Genomic DNA, 17,506 nt, shown 5'->3' on the forward strand with positions numbered 1-17,506 from the left:
TGCTTCTGAATCTGTACTGGCAGTTTGAAAAATAAGGGGTTGTGAGAACCCATCATTTCATGCGGATCTGTAAATGTTGATTCATCACCAAGCAACCATCACCTAGGTCAGGTGTTGGGGCAACGTTTTTTTTTTTTTTTTGGCAGGGGGGATTTTTTTCCCTTTTTCTCCCAATTTGGAATGACCAATTCCCAATGCGCTCTAAGTCCTCATGGTCGCATAGTGATTTGCCTCAGTCCTCCGCGTCTGAGATTGTCAACGTGCACATCTTATCACATGGCTTGTTGAGCGTGTTGCCACGGAGACATAGCACGTGTGGAGGCTTCACGCCATCCACCGCAGCAACTACAATCAACTCACCACGTGCCCCACGAGAACGAACCACATTATAGCGACCATGAGGAGGTTACCCCATGTGACTCTATCCTCCCTAGCAACCGGGCCAGTTTGGTTGCTTAAGAGACCTGGCTGAGGTCACTCAGCATGCCCTGGGATTCAAACTAGTGAACTAGCGAACTCCAGGGGTGGTAGCCAGCGTATTTTACCACTGAGCTACCCAGGCCCCACGGGTTGGCAACCTTTTTGACATGGAGTGCCATTTTTTATTTTCCTAGTCAATGGCTGTGCCAACACCCCCGAAAAAATAATAAAAATGTATGCAATTTTCCCCTTGTGAAAATGTTTCTGTTTTGCATTTTTCTAATTTAATCGTTTATTTTTCATTACAAATGATATTAAACAGTTTGAGTGAAAATTTTGTGCAAAACCCGATGATTATGATATCATCATGATCCTGCATGTGAATTTTCAGACCATCTAAAGTGCTTTAATGAAAGAAAACCTGTCCTTTTGTGTTATGAGTTAACAAAGTTAATGTCACAAATTTGCTTATTTGATGACTGATCACAAATTGTGTGGAATCTTAAATATTTCTTATATTATGTAACTGTAATCATTTAATCACTAGCACGCAAGCAACAGCGAGAGAGGAGCAGGCTATTTTATTTTTATGACGTTTTTCGCACCTGCATTCCAATCTACATCTTGATTTAATCATGATCACGCAGCGTGTTTTCATCAGATGAATGGAAGGCTAAACAGTATTAAAGTGTGACGAGACTCACGCTGCACGTGCAAGCCATTCGCGCATCACAAGCCAATCAACTATTTAGCCCTTTTCAGTTAATCGCACCTGCAAACTTTATTTCCAGGTTTAATTTATATTTTGAATAGACTCAGATTTTTTAACCCCACCATGTGCGTTTATGTTTTCTCTTTTAATCGTTTAATGTAATTTTGAATGTCCATGTTTAAGGAGGGTGTACCTGTATGCTGGGTTGGAAATCTCAAGGAATAATAGTGGTGTTTTTCTTATTGCATTACGTGTTGTTCTGAAAGCAAAAAGAAACAAATGAAACACGAAATGTCGGCTGTCATCCACGCAGTCTAACCGAAGCAAAGCGGAGGATTACATCAAGCTGTAGATTGGAATGCAGGTGCGGAATTTATATAAATAAAATAGTCTATTCCTCTCTCGCCTTTCTGGCGTGCCAGTGATTGGTTGCCAACCCCTGACCTAGGTTCCATGACAACAGAGAGAAAGACACTTTAACTCATGGATTAAATTAATCATGGCTGACTGTGAATAGTGAGTTTCTATAATGGTATCTGAAACTGAAAACTATTGATTTTAAATGATGCTGCATCCACGCCGCTAGGTGTTTGGCAGATTGCGGTAGCTACCCGTTCAAACTGAACGGGGCGCAATGCTCTCTCTCTCCAACTTAAAGCACAAAAAAAAACATGAATGAACATCAGAGGGTATGTTGAAAGATACAGTACAACTTACTGAAATTTATCATCTCTCATGTAATCACCTAATCTGTTAATGTTGAAATGACAACAGAGAAAATGGATGGGTAATATCTTTTCCATGGGGGCTCGAGCCCCGGAGCACTCATGGGATCGGTGCCTATGCACACTGCACCCACACACACACCAAGTGACAATCGCACGGCCAGTCTATTCTCTGCTAACTGCGTCGCCATAAAAGTATTAAAATCATTCATTCGTGCAATATGCATATCGCGATATGGACATTTGTGATATTTCGATAAATGCGATATATCGTGCAGCCTTAAATGCAAACTGTAAAATTTACTGCCTTACAAGTCATGCACTTTAGTAAAAATGTTAAGATATCATAAGATGTCATAAATGTGAGCAACAGGGTAAAAACAAGAGTTTATGAACTGAATGTGTAAAAGTAAATACAGGTCATTGTTGTAGCACCTTTAGGGGTTATTTTACATGGAAACTGCCACGATACGTACAGTACAATCAGCCACGTAAAAATCGTAGGCCTAGGTATAGTAACAGCATTCTATGAGACCAGTTTGGTCTTTTGTGAAACACAAGTTTAACTGCATGTGAATCCTTAACACAGTTACTTTTCATTCAAACATTAGAAAGAATGAGTTTTAACAGGCCATATGTGAACCAGGGTTCTCACGGAAAACCTAGAAATATATGGCATTTGAAAATTGTATTTTAAAGTCATCAAGTCATTTTTATTTGTATAGTGCTTTTCACAACACAGCTTTAACTGTTAATAAACTAATTTTTAACTAATTAATAAAATTATGCTTTAACAGAAAAAGAAGCTGCAATATAGTAATGTCTTAGAGTAATAATAGTGTGGTTTAATAAAAAACTTGATTGTAAATTGTGCCTTAAAATAAATAATTACATAAATAAGAAAATAATATTTGTATTAAGACCCCCAGTGAGCAGGCTAAAGGCAACTGTGGCAAGTAACAAAAAACTCAATAAGATGTTGGTTAATGGAGGAAAAATAACCTTGGGGGAAACCAGTTCCCCTCTGGATATAATGTCAATATTAGTTATTTATGTGTAGTACAAGTCATGGTTTAAAATGAGTAAACTAAGTAAGTGTTATGGGCCAATGTTTAAACAAAAAGGTTTTGTATTAACTGTAAAATTAATGACAAGTCTTTGAAATCCATTCTGAATCAACTGTGGAAGTGCACACAGATGCATTGCCCTTTGTTATTTGACTGATGAAGGCTTTAGTTGGTAATTCATTTATTATCTATGTGTTCCATGTTAAGATTGCAGTTCATCCTTTGACCAAGGTGATGCAGGCAGAGGTCAGTGATGTGCACTGCAGTTCGACTGTAAGCTTGTGGAAGTTAATTTCCGGCGAAGTCCATCTTGAGTCCAAGTTTCAGGCGGTGTCCTGTGAAATATCCCAAGTCTTATGGTTGGAGCTGGCATCAGTTCATCCTCTGTGAAGTCCATCGTAGTAGACTGAAGTAATATCTGGCTGGCACAGGCTGCAGTTAGTAGTCCTCACTCAGCAACATGTAGTATTAGGAATCGGACATCAGGCAGGACTGGAGCTGGATCTGGCAGGTTCTGGTATTCTCAGGATATGTATCCCGAGGTTATGACAAGGAAACAAATAGAAAAATATTAGCGTAGATGCCATTCGCTTTAAAACAGGATTATAGAATATGAGAAGTGTTTCCGGTTCCGGCAGACCTAACTAATGCAGCATAACTATGAGTTGAGGGATAAATTAGGTGTATGCCTGGCTGAAAAGATGAGCCTTTAGTCTAGAATTAAACTGAGAGAGTGTGTCTGAGTCCCAAACAATGATAGGAAGACTATTCCATAGTTTAGAAGCAAAATAGGAAAAGGATCTACCTCCTTTTGTGGATTTTGATATTCTAGGTATTATTAATAGGCCAGAATTTTGTGATCGTAGTGAACGTGATGGATTAAATGGTGAGAAGGTCGCTTAAGTACTGTGGCGCTAGAGCATTTAAAGCTTTGTAAGTAGTTAACAGAATTTTAAAATTAATACAAAATTTAACAGATAGCCAATGTAGCAACGATAAATTCATCGTCAAATTTTAAACATTTCAGGCCTGGAAACTTAATGGAAATGGGTTAAATATAAATGGTCATTTTATTATTATTTATTTAATTAATTTTTGCTCTTTAAAATATTTCATAAGATTGAATTTGTTTTTGAACCTTTTCACAAGTGAGTTTCTCCTGTACTGACGGACCCCCCCCAGCGTGAGTTCTTTAATGTACGCTGTTATTAAAAAAAATCTTTCCTTACACTTCACAGCAGATGCACTGAAGGTCAGATTATATATTATCAAACATATAATGTTGTTTATAATGATTGATTATGATATATAAGATGCAATCGCAAATGCGCTTGCCGGCTATGCATGCTGCCATATTGTTTACATGCAATGCAACATTGGATTGTGAGTTTGTAATAGAAGCATAGAAGGTTCTAAAAGCCTAGCCCTTCTACTTTCCCAGCACCGGAAGTATGAGTGACGGATGGAATGGGAGAAGGCTCGAGTGGACTGAATAGTTTGTATATTTATTCTTTGTTTGACATCAGAAAACATGGCCGCATCGCTCCATCAAAACAGTGCGGGAATGACGGTAATGGCTTTAAACTTTTATTTAGTGATTGTTTGAATGTTTGTTACATATAAAAATAAAGATTTTGTGATGTTGAAAAGACTATTTGATCTGCTGGTTCATTATGGCAACCACTTCAGTCCCTCTTTTGCTGGAAAACAGCAGCACGAATTCAGATCACACCGGTTTGATCGTACGCGTCTGAGCCCAGCATAGCGTAATCACACCAGTTTGATCATACATGCGAAAGGGTTACGTGTGCTATGTGTAGAGTAAAACTTGCTGACAAGACAGTGTGATTACATCTGTTTGTCTGTTTAGGGTCTTTTTTGGAGACTTTTATAGTAAATGTGACCATTTAATTCTCTTAGTTTTTATTCTGTTAATTCCAAAGATGTACCTTACATACAAATGGAAGTCCACCCTAGCAATCTCTGGAAAGGTCATGGAAATTCATTGGTCAAAACCAAAATATGAAATGTGATCTATTTCTCATCTATTGTTTTTTTTTTTAAAACAACAACTCCACCATATCTTTTTATCAAATTCAACTGACTCTGCACTTTATCTATAATCTTTTCTTTTGCTGACGTGATCTCTGGAGTGGGTTGCTATGGTGACCTTATCGACACGCTTGACACGCCAGCGTGACAGTCACCCATGTAGCAGGATCTATATCGGGACCAAGAGTCCCTCTTATTTTACATAATGCTACACTATTTACAGCGCACTGCTCATTTATGATTTTTTTGAAGGATTCCCTCCTAAAGCCAGACCAGTAGACCATCAGGTTGAATCCATCTTTATTGGCTTTCTAATTCCTCTCTGCTACTTAAAACTCAAACGAAAGGCTCTCTGACCTCAGAAAATAACACTCAAATTGAACCAAATAAATTGAATTTCTTGCTTTAATTGGATATAACCCGAGTCTTGTTTCAGACAGTTTGATCATTCACAGAGAAGCTCTTGTGCTGGTGCCCTGCGGCTACTGAAGCAGATTTCCGAATCTCATGATTTGTTTGTCAAACAATATATCAGAGAAAAAAGACATTTGTACATCATACAAATTGTCTGCAAAACAGTGTTCGGGTGAACATGCTCAGGGTTATTTTAGTTTTTATTTTATAATCAGTTTGTTCTTTTAGTTTAGTTTTAGTTTTCATTATTTTCTCTCTGTGATTATTAGTTTTAGTCACATGCTGACTCATGATTCGTCTAAGGTCCAGATAAAGAGATACTGTAAGAAAGATGCAAAACTAAGATAAAGAGAGGAAAAATAAGAAGGGAAGGAGAGAGAATGAGGGAGGGAGGAAAGCGGAATAGGACAGGGAGGAAATACAGACAGAGAAAAACATTTGGTGAGTTTAAGAGGCAAGAAGGACATTTTGAAACTGAAATGAAGTGGACCGCTGTCGTGCTGTAATCATCTACAGCAGCAGGGAAACTTTATGGAGTTTTCTTCTGGAATTCACAACAGACTCCAGCTGTAAGTCACCTATTATATCAATTTGAGTGTCACTGTAGAATTCGATTATTTGTTATGTTTTATTGCACTTTTTAATAGACATTTATTTTATAGACCAATATACACTAACTGAGCAATTTAGTAGGAACACCTGTACACCTACTTATTCATGTGATTATCTAATCAGCCAATCATGTGGCAGCATTACAATGCATAAAATCAAGCAGATATGGGTCAGAATGGGGAAAAAATATGATCTCAGTGATTTCGACTGTGGCATGATTGTTGGTGCCAGAAGTGCTGGTTTGAGTATTTCTGGAACTGCTCATCTTCTGGGATTTTCACACACAACAGTCTCTAGAGTTTACACAGAATGGTGCCACAAACTAAAAACATCCAGTGAGCTGCAGTTCTGCAGACGGAAACGCCTTGTTTATGAGAGAGGTCAACGGAGAAGGGCCAGACAGGTTTGAGCTGACAGAAAGGCTACAGTAACTCAGATAAACACTCTGTACAATTGTAGTTAGCAGAATAGCATCTCAGAATGCACAACACATCGAACCTTGAGGCGGATGGGCTAAAACAGCAGAAAACCATGTCGGGCACTTTATTAGGTACATAGTGTTCCTAATAAAGTGCTCGGTGAGCGTATTAGCCAGACTGATTAATCAGCTGATATGTTGACAATTTTAGATGATTGACAATTAAAAAACTACTGTATATCGGTTGACCACTACTCATAGTATTAAGTATTTCTCTGAGCTTGTCATTCTTAAGAGACATTTGGCCTTACAAAAAGGTACTGTGGTGGAACCATGGAACGGTGATGTTATCAGATGGTAACACCATAGTACGAAATTGATATGAAAATAAAATATTTGCATGGTACTCCAAGGTCCTTCAAAGAACTCCATGGTACTATTATATGTCCCAAAAAATGCTATTGCCATTGAACCATGTCCAAAGAAGTCATGGTAGTTACTACTTATTTGTAAGTGTCTAAACAGCCAGGATTAAGAATAGTTTGTCAGTGCAGTATTGAGCATTGTTCTTAACTTGAAAAGAGTTAAATGTAGTTAGAAATGCTTTGTTTAACTGTGCTCTGGATTATACAGTACAGAGAGCCTTGCTGCTGTCATTTAAACGTTGATGTTCACTTCATTGAGGGTTGCAGCTCAAAGGCCCTCTCTTGATGTTAGTATAGTACTCTGTACAATAGGGGGCAGTACTGATTGGAATACAGTACTACTATATGTGATCATCGCCCCAGAACATTCCTTTGATATTTAACCCTATGAACATTTTACTGGAATTTTGACTAAAAAACTTGGATGCAAAAGCTAATTACGATATCATTCATTAGCTTGGCTTGGTGTTTCATAAGTATCTGTAACTTACTAAAAATGTGGGTCAGCTTTATAGGAAGGTAACAGGTAACACAAATTTAAGCATCATCATTTGTTTAAATGTGGTTTACAAATAGAAATAAAAATAGTTCTTCCACCACAACAAAAATGTCAATTGTAACCGTAGTTTCTGCCAAAATTCCATAGTTGCAAGAATTATTGTTATAACATAAAAATTCTGGTAACATAGTATTTGCCACAAGAGTCATCAAAAGAGAAACAAAACAAAAGAATAGAACAGAAAGATTCTTAAAGCTACACTGTTTAAAGGAGATCCCATATTAATGTATTATGACTTTACATTAGCCACAGTAAGTGTAATATTGCATCCCAGTTCACATACTGTACTTTCTGTCCTAAATACTAGATTAGATTAGAGATAGTGCCCAAATCATAGTACTTTCAAAAATAGTATGCCAAAGGTGCCCAGATGATATACATTTTCTGGGTGCATCTTCAAAATGTGCATTTGTGCTTGCTTTTTTGGTTTATATACGTAATATACACTCACTGAGCACTTTATTAGAAACACTATAGGCCTAATAAAGTGCCCAACGTGGTCTTCTGCTGTTGTAGCCATTCGCCTCAAGGTTTGACGTGTTGTGCATTCTGAGATGCTATTCTGCTCACTACAATTGTACAGAATGGTTATCTCTGTTGACCTCTCTCATCAACAAGGCGTTTCCATCTGCAGAACCGCTGCTCACTGGATGTTTTATGTTTTTGGCACCATTCTGAGTAAATTCTAGAGACTGTTTTGCATGAAAATCCCAGGAGATCAGCAGTTACAGAAAAACTCAAACCAGCCCGTCTGGCACCAAAAATCATGCCACGGTCGATATCACTGAGAACACATTTTTTCCCCATTCTGATGGTTGATATGAACATTAACTGAAGCTCCTACTCATATCTCATGCTGCCACATGACTGGCTGATTAGATAATCACATGACTAAGTAGGTGTACATGTGTACCTAATAAAGTGCTCAGTGAGTGTATATTTCTTTATTACATAACAAATAAGTACTATTTTCATACAAATGACTTCTATATCATGTTGATTTCTGTGCAGCAATGTTGAATTATCAGTATCTCCTATATGTGAACAACACATACATATTATACATGCTATTTGTTCCTTACAGTGGCACTGTTGTTTCAGTAATTGACCTGATTTAAATATGACATTGATATTTGAAGAAACATCGTAGAAGTAAACTATAACAAGTACATGAACAATATGATATGGCTATTGCCATTTAGGTTTATTATACTACTGAAATTCTTAAAGTTTTGCATCTATTTAGACTTATTATGTGCCTGAGAAGATACATGTGTAGCTTATGTTGTGTCTTATGTATAGCTTCATATGCATTTGATAGACAGTTGCGTCTCATACAATTTCAGCGTGAAAGTAATGAATCCCATGCTATCATTTGTTGCATCATCTCTTTGATAAGTGTAAATAAAAAACGTTCATATAGCAAAATATTTTTTTCTAATTGTCTTGAAAATGCTTTGAAAATATTACATTAACTGGGCATTTTGTAGATTCATTTGTGATTCATGCCGGGTCACCAAAGACCCGAGGTTTGTAATAATAATTGACAAATCGCACATGCATTTAAGAGTTAAAGAAAAACAGGGAAGAACGTGAGGCCATAATTGGTGGTGAGTTAGCTAGATGCTAATGTTTAAATGCAAACTCTTTCAGTATATGTGCGTCTACGGTGCACACTTATGCACTATTCTAAATATTTTTTTAGTGCAAGTAATATGTTACGCTGAAAAAGCAACAACAACCAAAAAAAAAAAAAAAAAAAGGTACTATGAATACCTAGATGATGGACTTCTTTAACCATCAAAACAGAGTGTGGAAAGTTTGACACTTCATGCACTCAGCACTTGCAGCTTACCGTACATAGCGGAAGGAGCTGAGTTACCTGGCTACGTTCCTGGTCTGACAAAACAATTGTAAATAATGTAGAATGGATGAAATCTGAATTCTGGTGTACTGTTTTAGACCTTACTTTCCTGTCCACCGATGTACATACTTCAGTGCATAATATACGTACGCAAATTGGGACACAGCCTACCATCTTACCATCTCCTACCAAAGTTACCATGATACATTTTTGTAATGGTTCTCTTCCTCTGAGGTTGTAAAGTGCTTTGAAACATTTTTATTTGGTGTGGAAACTGTCTTGCACACACCGTATTGCGCTGAAGCAAGTACGCAAGATAGACACTTGCGGTCTGCTAAATCACGTCACCTGACTCTCTGGGTGGTTTCTCTATGATAGGGCTTCGTGTTGCTAAATGGAGTCTGAGCAGTTGTTCAACAGAGGCTACTGCAGGAACAGCTACAACAGCATCACCAGTGCCAGCAGTGACGAAGAGCTCCTCGATGGTGCCGGCATCATCATGGACTTCCACACCACCGAGGATGACAACCTGCTTGAAGGGGATGCATCGCCAGGTAGGGCCACACCTGATGTACCTGTGCGTAACCTCCATTTGTCCATTCCTCCAAACCCCTGCCCCAGCACCACCATTACCCATTTTCTATTACTTCTATCCAAGATTAAGAACTTCCTTGAGGTTGAGAAGAGCCCACCACGAGATTGGTGGTGAAAAGAGGATGTCAAATGTCTTGCCAGTTTTGCATCTTTGCTTTGAGAGGCATGGTTGCTGTAAAACAACTACTTTCAGCTGAACTTGTCCATCAGCTTCCATACATTTCTGTTGTCTTCCTTTTTCTCGTGTAGCTTCTTGTGAGTTTGTTGCTGTTGCCTTCTTGTTTCTTTCTGTATTCTACTAAATGTGTACAAACTATCGTACCATCAACATTCACAATTACTGAGCAGAACTCGGAAAGTCAGGCCTCAGAGAAAATTACATTTCCCCACTGGTATTTACAGCATTGTGGTGGAGTTCACGTGTGCTCATGTTGTAAATATAAGATCACACTTGAAGGCAGCGTGTACCAAAGGTGTTTGTTACCATGAAAGTTGTATGGTATCAATAGCATAAACAAATGCTACATGGACCATAGCTCAGAAAGAGGAGCAATAGATATGTGAAGATTTGGTCTTTATTGCATTAGTGCTTAAATTAAACAATAATGTACAAGAGGCCATGCTATATTACGAGTATAGTTGTGGCTAAGGCTGTGTTAGACACGACAAGCCTGTAGTCCCTTCCACCAGAACTATTTTCACAGTGTTTTCAGTTTATTTAATTAAAAGGAACTAAAGTAAATGTTAAAATTAAGTGTTATTTTATGTGTTTTTGTGCAAGATGAATATAAAGGGGTATACTTGTTAGTGTGTAATGTTTTATGTTGAGATTTAGAAGAGTTTCTGTTATGTTTCGTGGGTTACCATTATGGTGAAGAGTGGAGCTTGAGCTAACAATGAGGACAGGTAAATGTCGCACATGAAACTGATTGCTTGCTTCGCTGAGCAAATGCTGTGCTAACCATAGCATAGTTACTAAACTGTCACTTGCTTCATATTTGGAATCCCTAAAAGGTTCTATATAGAACCTTAGTGCAGTTGGCTTCATTCAATGCTGTGATGGGCTCCTGGAAAATTGTTTCGTTTTTCCCCATGTTTTCTAGATGCAAATAAAATAAAATTATAACATAACCTGGTATCAGGATTACTAGTCAATCCACAACAGAGATTTTAGTGATTCAAGTGTGAAATCACTTACCTCCTGGCGGAGAGTATCTCAGGCCTGGACGAAACAGTTTTGTCGACATTTAATCTTTGTGCTTGCTGAAATACATGTGCCTTTGCGCTATGTAGAAAGCAGGGGGAAAAAAACAGTGCTACACACTCAAGTTATGTTTAAGATAAACAAATTTTTTTTGTATCTTTTACTGAATTACTGAGTCAAGAAAAGGATATACCATAGACTGTACATTAATACTAAGATAAACCTGTCATCTAAAAGAGAAAGGACATTGGATCTGATCATCTGTCATTTATCCTTTTCTAATCGAAACCAAAGCTGTAGAAGTACATTGTAAAAGTTTTATTTTTCGGCAGTATAAAATGCAAACGCAAAAGTGATGTACTGCAGAGTTCAAAATTATTTATAAACAAAACTTTCAATATTGTAATTTATGCATACACATACATTTATGCATACACTCACATTAAGCAACTGTCAACCCAAAGAACCCTTTTGTGCAAAAATGCTGTTTGCTACTTCAATAATCAAAACAAGCAGGTATAATGGAGGTCATAGGATTTGATTTGTTTCATGATAGGTCTGTTGTGCCCTTCATTAGTAAGTTCATTATTCATTAACATCCCAGCCTTAGCGCAGCGGGCGGCCTGACAAACCTTTGTTTGCTGGATCACACACACAACAAGAGCCTTTATGGCAGTGTAATAGGGAGGTGTCGCCTTTCCACGTCATTCAACAATCTCTGCCTTATCAGATTCTTTGACTCTCTCCGCCTGCCCAGGTCTGACATGGGCCACAGCTGACATCACAATGGAGTGCTCGTTTACACTGCTTATTGATGATGGGAAACCAGGTGAAAGTTCAAAACAGGTTCAGGGTGACATAACTACAGTAGCTAGTCAGACCAGAAGGTTTGTACATTTAACTGTTGTGAATAAGCATGATGTGGCTTAAAAGAAAAACACATGGGAACCAGTTTTGCAGACCTGTCACCTTGAAGCCAACAGCTTAGGAAGTTCAAACTCATATCCACTTGCGCCACTGTTGGTGTCTTTGACAACTTGTCAAACTGTGGGTTGCTGTGTTTAAACCACCCGGGTCACAGCTCTCTTGCAGCTGTACTGTTTCAGAACTCTGTGTTTCCAGTGACAGGCGTATATGCGGAGTCAATGTTGTCATTTGAAGAGGTCTAACAAGACAGAGCTGTGATAATTATGATTTTAAACATCATTATTGAACAGAGCCAATGGATGACCTCATCGCATAGCCCAAAGCAGTTACCTGGCAACAGGAGGATTATTGACAAGTGTTGAAGGTAAATGGTGGTGAGCCTGCCAGTGCTGTGGTCATGTTTTGCATGTGTACAACATATTCTTGGTCTTTCCTAGATACTGACATGAATCTACTAGGGATGTGTGCTACGACTAATTCGACTGTCGTTTAAACGGAAGTTTTGTAACCGACTAGTCGACTAGTCTAAAGAGAAACCAATCTTCAGAAAACATAAAAAAAAAAAAAAAGAAAAGTGTGTTTATGCGACCCATTTAAAATACTTAATCTATTCCAAATCCGATGCTAAATTCCACTGAAAAGGGGCATTTATCTGTGACGTGCTCTCCTTGAATTTTGATCATTGTACTTTAAATATAGAACATGACACACATTCACTGAATCAACGTTAGCAAATACTTAACAGACATATTTATAGAAAACAATTGAATGAATAGTGCAGGATCAATGGAACAACCATTAAAAGCCTGTTCTAAATGGAAATCAACAAGTAAAGTTACTTAACATATTAAAACAGTCAGGACATTGTTAAAAATAATTAACAGGTAGACTAAGCCAAATCTATGAGAGAGAAAAAAATTGTGCTGAAAGTTTGCATGTATTTCACGACGTGCAGTCGTGCATTAACCATTGATCTAATATGACAGCTGTTCGGTAAAGAACGTCAACCAATAACAGTTACGATGTAAAAAAAAAAGAAAAGAAAAAAGTAGCTATAGGATAGAAAAAAATAGGCCTGTGATGTAGCCTGCAATAAACCTAATGTATTCTAAACATGACGTGCACACAGAATAAAAGATAGTTTAACACCTTAAGCAGTCATCACCTCCTTGAAAATAGCCTTCTTAATCAGCAGATTAAAAAAATGGCATACCTAGTCTAAAACAGTTATTTTCTAGGCTACTTACTGAAAAGTATAATTTTTTGGATGAGCAAAATTAACCCGTTGACATGGTCCGGTGAAAGACGGGACTTGACTCACCTGAGGCAGTTACCCTGCGCTTGAAAAAGCCCGCTCAGCGGAAAAATAATGTACAAGCATGCACAGACGTAAAGAAGACTCAAATGTGAAAACATCCATAGGGACTTTCAAACGTTTGGAAAGCCGATTCCCGCACCACCGAAGTGATTTCACAGTTACTTTGCTGAGTTTGCTTGTCTAGAGAGAGGACATTTTCCTGCGGGCACCGCGAGTGAGAGAGGGAAGAAGCACGCGCAGCTTGAGGTGAAATCAAACTCTGTATCTGCTCCAGAAATCCTCTTTTTTAAATAATATTTGTATTATTAATTCTATTTAAAATATGTAACATTAATATGACAGTAATTTAAGTGCAGCCTCTGTAAAAATATAAAGCCAAACGTAAATGTGTAAAAATTATGATCAGTTTAATGGGGGGAAATATTAACCGACTAGTAATTCCAGTGTCGACTAGCAGCATCAGAACTGTTTAGTCGACTATTCGACTAGTCTCGTACATCCCTAGAATCTACTAGGGGTTGCACAGACTATTTGACTAGTTGACCTCAACTGATGTAGTAAACATCATCAGCCTGAAGTCGACTAGTAGCTCATCACATAATTTATAAAACACCTCAGTAGGCAATACAGTGGGTGTGAAGCCCGGTGGCTCTGCACTGAAAAGACACTGTCCCTCAAATACAGGCTGTGATGTTCTGTCAGGCTCACATTAAAAGACACACACACAGAATGCATTTTAGAACTGGTTTTTGTTTACTGTGTCGCTTTGTTTAACAACGCAACGTATCAACAACATGCTATGGTAACCTGCAATACAGTATATACAAATTGGCCTTCAAATATAACCGAAATACTAGTGTTATGCTGACCTGGAAGTCATTCGCCCCTTCGAGAACACGATTCGGCGAAAAGTTTACAAAAGTGCTTCAAGTTGGAGTCCAGTAACATGACAGAATACAACCACATTGTTGTCTGCATGCTAGATCCTGTGGTCGCGCGAAACCATTCAATGTTTATTCTATGTTTAGACACTGATGTTAATTTTTAACTGTTACAGCTCGACGTATTTGTTTAATAATGGATTTTAGTCACCCACTGAACACAGCTACCGTTCCTTCCCAAATTGATCTGTTTTATAAAAGGATCTCATTTAGACATATTAGGAACAATTTCCTTCACATTTGTTGGTGGTCATATATTGACTAAAGCTGTCCTCAGAGATAAATTAATATTGACTGGAATCACTGAAAATCTAAATATACTATACTGAAAAAAGGTACTGTGGCAGTACCACTGCACTGTGAATATATACGGTGGTAATACTATGCTATTTTGCTATAAACACACTGAGCAATTAATTAGGAACACCTGTACATCTACATATTCATGCGATTATCTAATTAGCCAATCATGTGGCAGCAGCACAATGCATAAAATCAGGCAGGTACGGGTCAGGAGCTTCAGTTAATGCTCACGTCAACGATCAAAATGGGGATTTAGACCGTGGCATGATTTTTGGTGCCAGACGGGCTGATTTGAGTATTTATGTAACTGCTGATCTCCTGGGATTTTCACGTGCAACAGTCTCTAGAGTTTACTCAGAATGGTGAAAAAAAAAAAAACATCCAGTGAGAGGCAGTTCTGCGGACAGAAATACGTTGTTGATGTCAATGGAGAATGGCCAGACAGGTTCGAGCTGCCAGAAAGGCTATGGTAACTCAGATAACCACTCTGTACAATTGTAGTGAGCTGAATAGCCATAGATATACATACATAGATGCCTTATTCGGCTGGTTGGGATATGTCAACCATAGCACCATCTTGAGACGGTCAACAAGGAGAGCTGTTTGAATGTAAGTGAATGGAGAAAGACCTCAGACTGCTGCATAAACTGCTTTTGTGTGGAAACAATTCATCATGTGATGAACTGACTGACTGGGTGCTAATTTTCATTATATTGGCCATGATATAATCATGTGTAGAGGACTTTATTTTGCAGTTTGCTACAAAAAAAAAAAAAAACATTTTAGAAGTGAAGTAAGGATTTTTTAAATGATCTAAAATATTGCCCAATGTTTATGGAAATTCAGATAATCTGAAAGTTGGCTGGAAAAGACTGAGTTTTGCAGAACGGATCTGTCAGTTTACATTCATGTGTTGATGGATGGCTCTTGACCTATCGCGATCCAAGAAACAGCTGCTAATAAGGTATCTACAGTTGAAGTCAGAAGTTTACATACACCTTAGCCAAATACATTTTAAACTCCATTTTTCACAAGTCCTGACATTTAATCTTAGAAAACATTGCCTGTCTTAGGTTAGTTAGGCTCACTATTTTAAGAATGTGAAATGTCAGGATAATTAGTAGAGAGAACTATCTATTTCAGCTTTTATTTCTTTCATCACATTCCCAGTGGGTAAGAAGTTTACATACACTTTGTTAGTATTTGGTATCATTGCCTTTAAATTGTTTAACTTGGGTCAAATGTTTTGGGTAGCCTTCCACAAGAGTCAGGTTTGTAGGCCTCCTTGCTCGCAAACGCTTTTTCAGTTCTGCCCACAACTTTTCTATCGGACTGAGGTCAGGGCATTGTGATGACCACTCCAATACCTTGACTTTGTTGTCCTTAAGCCATTTTGCCACAACTTTGGAGGTATGCTTGGGGTCATTGTCCATTTGGAAGACCCATTTGTGGCTGAGCTTTAACTTCCTGGCTGATGTCTTGAGATGTTGCTTCAATATATCCACATAATTTTCCTTCCTCATGATGCCATCTATTTTGTGAAGTGCAACAGTCCCTCCTGAAGCAAAGCACCCCCACAACATGATGCTGCCACCCCCATGCTTCACGGTTGGGATGGTGTTCTTCGGCTTGCAAGCCTCACCTTTTTTCCTCCAAACATAACGATGGTCATTATGGCTAGACAGTTCAATTTTTGTTTCATCAGACCAGAGGACATTTCTCCAAAAAGTAAGAGCTTTGTCCCCATGTGCACTTGCAAACTGTAGTCTGTTTTTTTTATGGTGGTTTTGGAGCATTGGCTTCTTCCTTGCTGAGCAGCCTTTCAGGTTATGTCGATATAGGACTCATTTTACTGTGGATATAGATACTTGTCTACCTATTTCCTCCAGCTTCTTAACAACGTCCTTTGCTGTTGTTCTGGGATTGATTTGCACTTTTCAACCAAATTACATTCATCTCCAGGAGACAGAATGCATCTCCTTCCTGAGCGATATGATGGCTGCGTGGTCCCATGGTGTTTATACTTGCGTACTATTGTTTGTTCAGATGAACATGGTACCTTCAGGCATTTGGAAATTGCTCCCAAGGATGATCCAGACTTGTGGGGGTCCACAATTTTTATTTTTTTTTCTGAGTACTTGGCTGATTTCTTTTGATTTTCTCATGATGTCAAGCAAAGAGGCACTGAGTTTGAAGGTAGGCCTCAGAATACATCCACAAGTACACCTCCAATTGACTCCAATTAGCCTATCAGAAACTAATTGGCTAATTGCCTAAAGGCTTTACATCATTTTCTGGAATTTTCCAAGCTGCTTAAAGGCACAGTTAACTTAGTGTATGTAAACTTCTGACACACTAGAATTGTGATACAGTCAATTAAATCGAAACAATCTGTCTGTAAACAGTTGTTGGAAAAATGACTTGTGTCATGCACAAAGTAGATGTCCTAAACGACTTGCTAAAACTATAGTTTGCTAATATGAAATCTGTGGAGTGGTTAAAAAAATGAGTTTTAATGACTTTGTATGTAAAGATCTGACTTCAACTCTACATATAGATATCTATGAAAAGCACCTCATAATGAACAACACATTGAACCTTGAGGTGAATGGGACACAAAAAACATATTTTAAAGCAAAAAATCAGTGATAAAATGAGTCTGAATAAACATAAAAATGTCTCACCAGCATTTCTGCATATGTGCACATTGCCTGAACAAATTGATTTTGACAGCTGTGCTAATGTCCGATAAGATTAAAGACTATTGTGTTTAATTTAGATCGATAATAAAAATCCTGCAACATATCTCAGACTTGACTTGTTTCATTTTTCCTCTTCTCAAAATCCAACTAGCAAAAATGCAAAAACATTTGTGAGGAAAAATCAAGAAATATTGAATCAGGGCATTGGCATTTAAGTTATATAGGCTTTTTGTGCTGTTCTCGTGTTGT

At 38.0% G+C, this 17,506-nt stretch overlaps 1 protein-coding gene across 5 annotated transcripts in view; it reads left to right on the forward strand.

The window, feature by feature from the left end:
• clcn3 (chloride channel 3) overlaps positions 1 to 17,506 on the forward strand; it is a 67,754-nt gene that overhangs the window by 6,155 nt on the left and 44,093 nt on the right. For 4 of the 5 annotated variants that reach the window (XM_051718574.1, XM_051718618.1, XM_051718610.1 and 1 more), the window contains exon 2: positions 9,647 to 9,822. The exons of the other annotated variant lie outside the window; for it this stretch is intronic. In XM_051718574.1, coding sequence (XP_051574534.1) covers positions 9,663 to 9,822 — 160 coding nt within the window. In that variant the 5' untranslated portion in view covers positions 9,647 to 9,662. The remainder of the gene's footprint in view (positions 1 to 9,646; positions 9,823 to 17,506) is intronic. 5 annotated transcript variants of the gene reach the window in all.

Source organism: Myxocyprinus asiaticus, chromosome 2 (genome assembly GCF_019703515.2).
Source record: "Myxocyprinus asiaticus isolate MX2 ecotype Aquarium Trade chromosome 2, UBuf_Myxa_2, whole genome shotgun sequence".
Lineage (NCBI taxonomy): Eukaryota > Metazoa > Chordata > Actinopteri > Cypriniformes > Catostomidae > Myxocyprinus > Myxocyprinus asiaticus.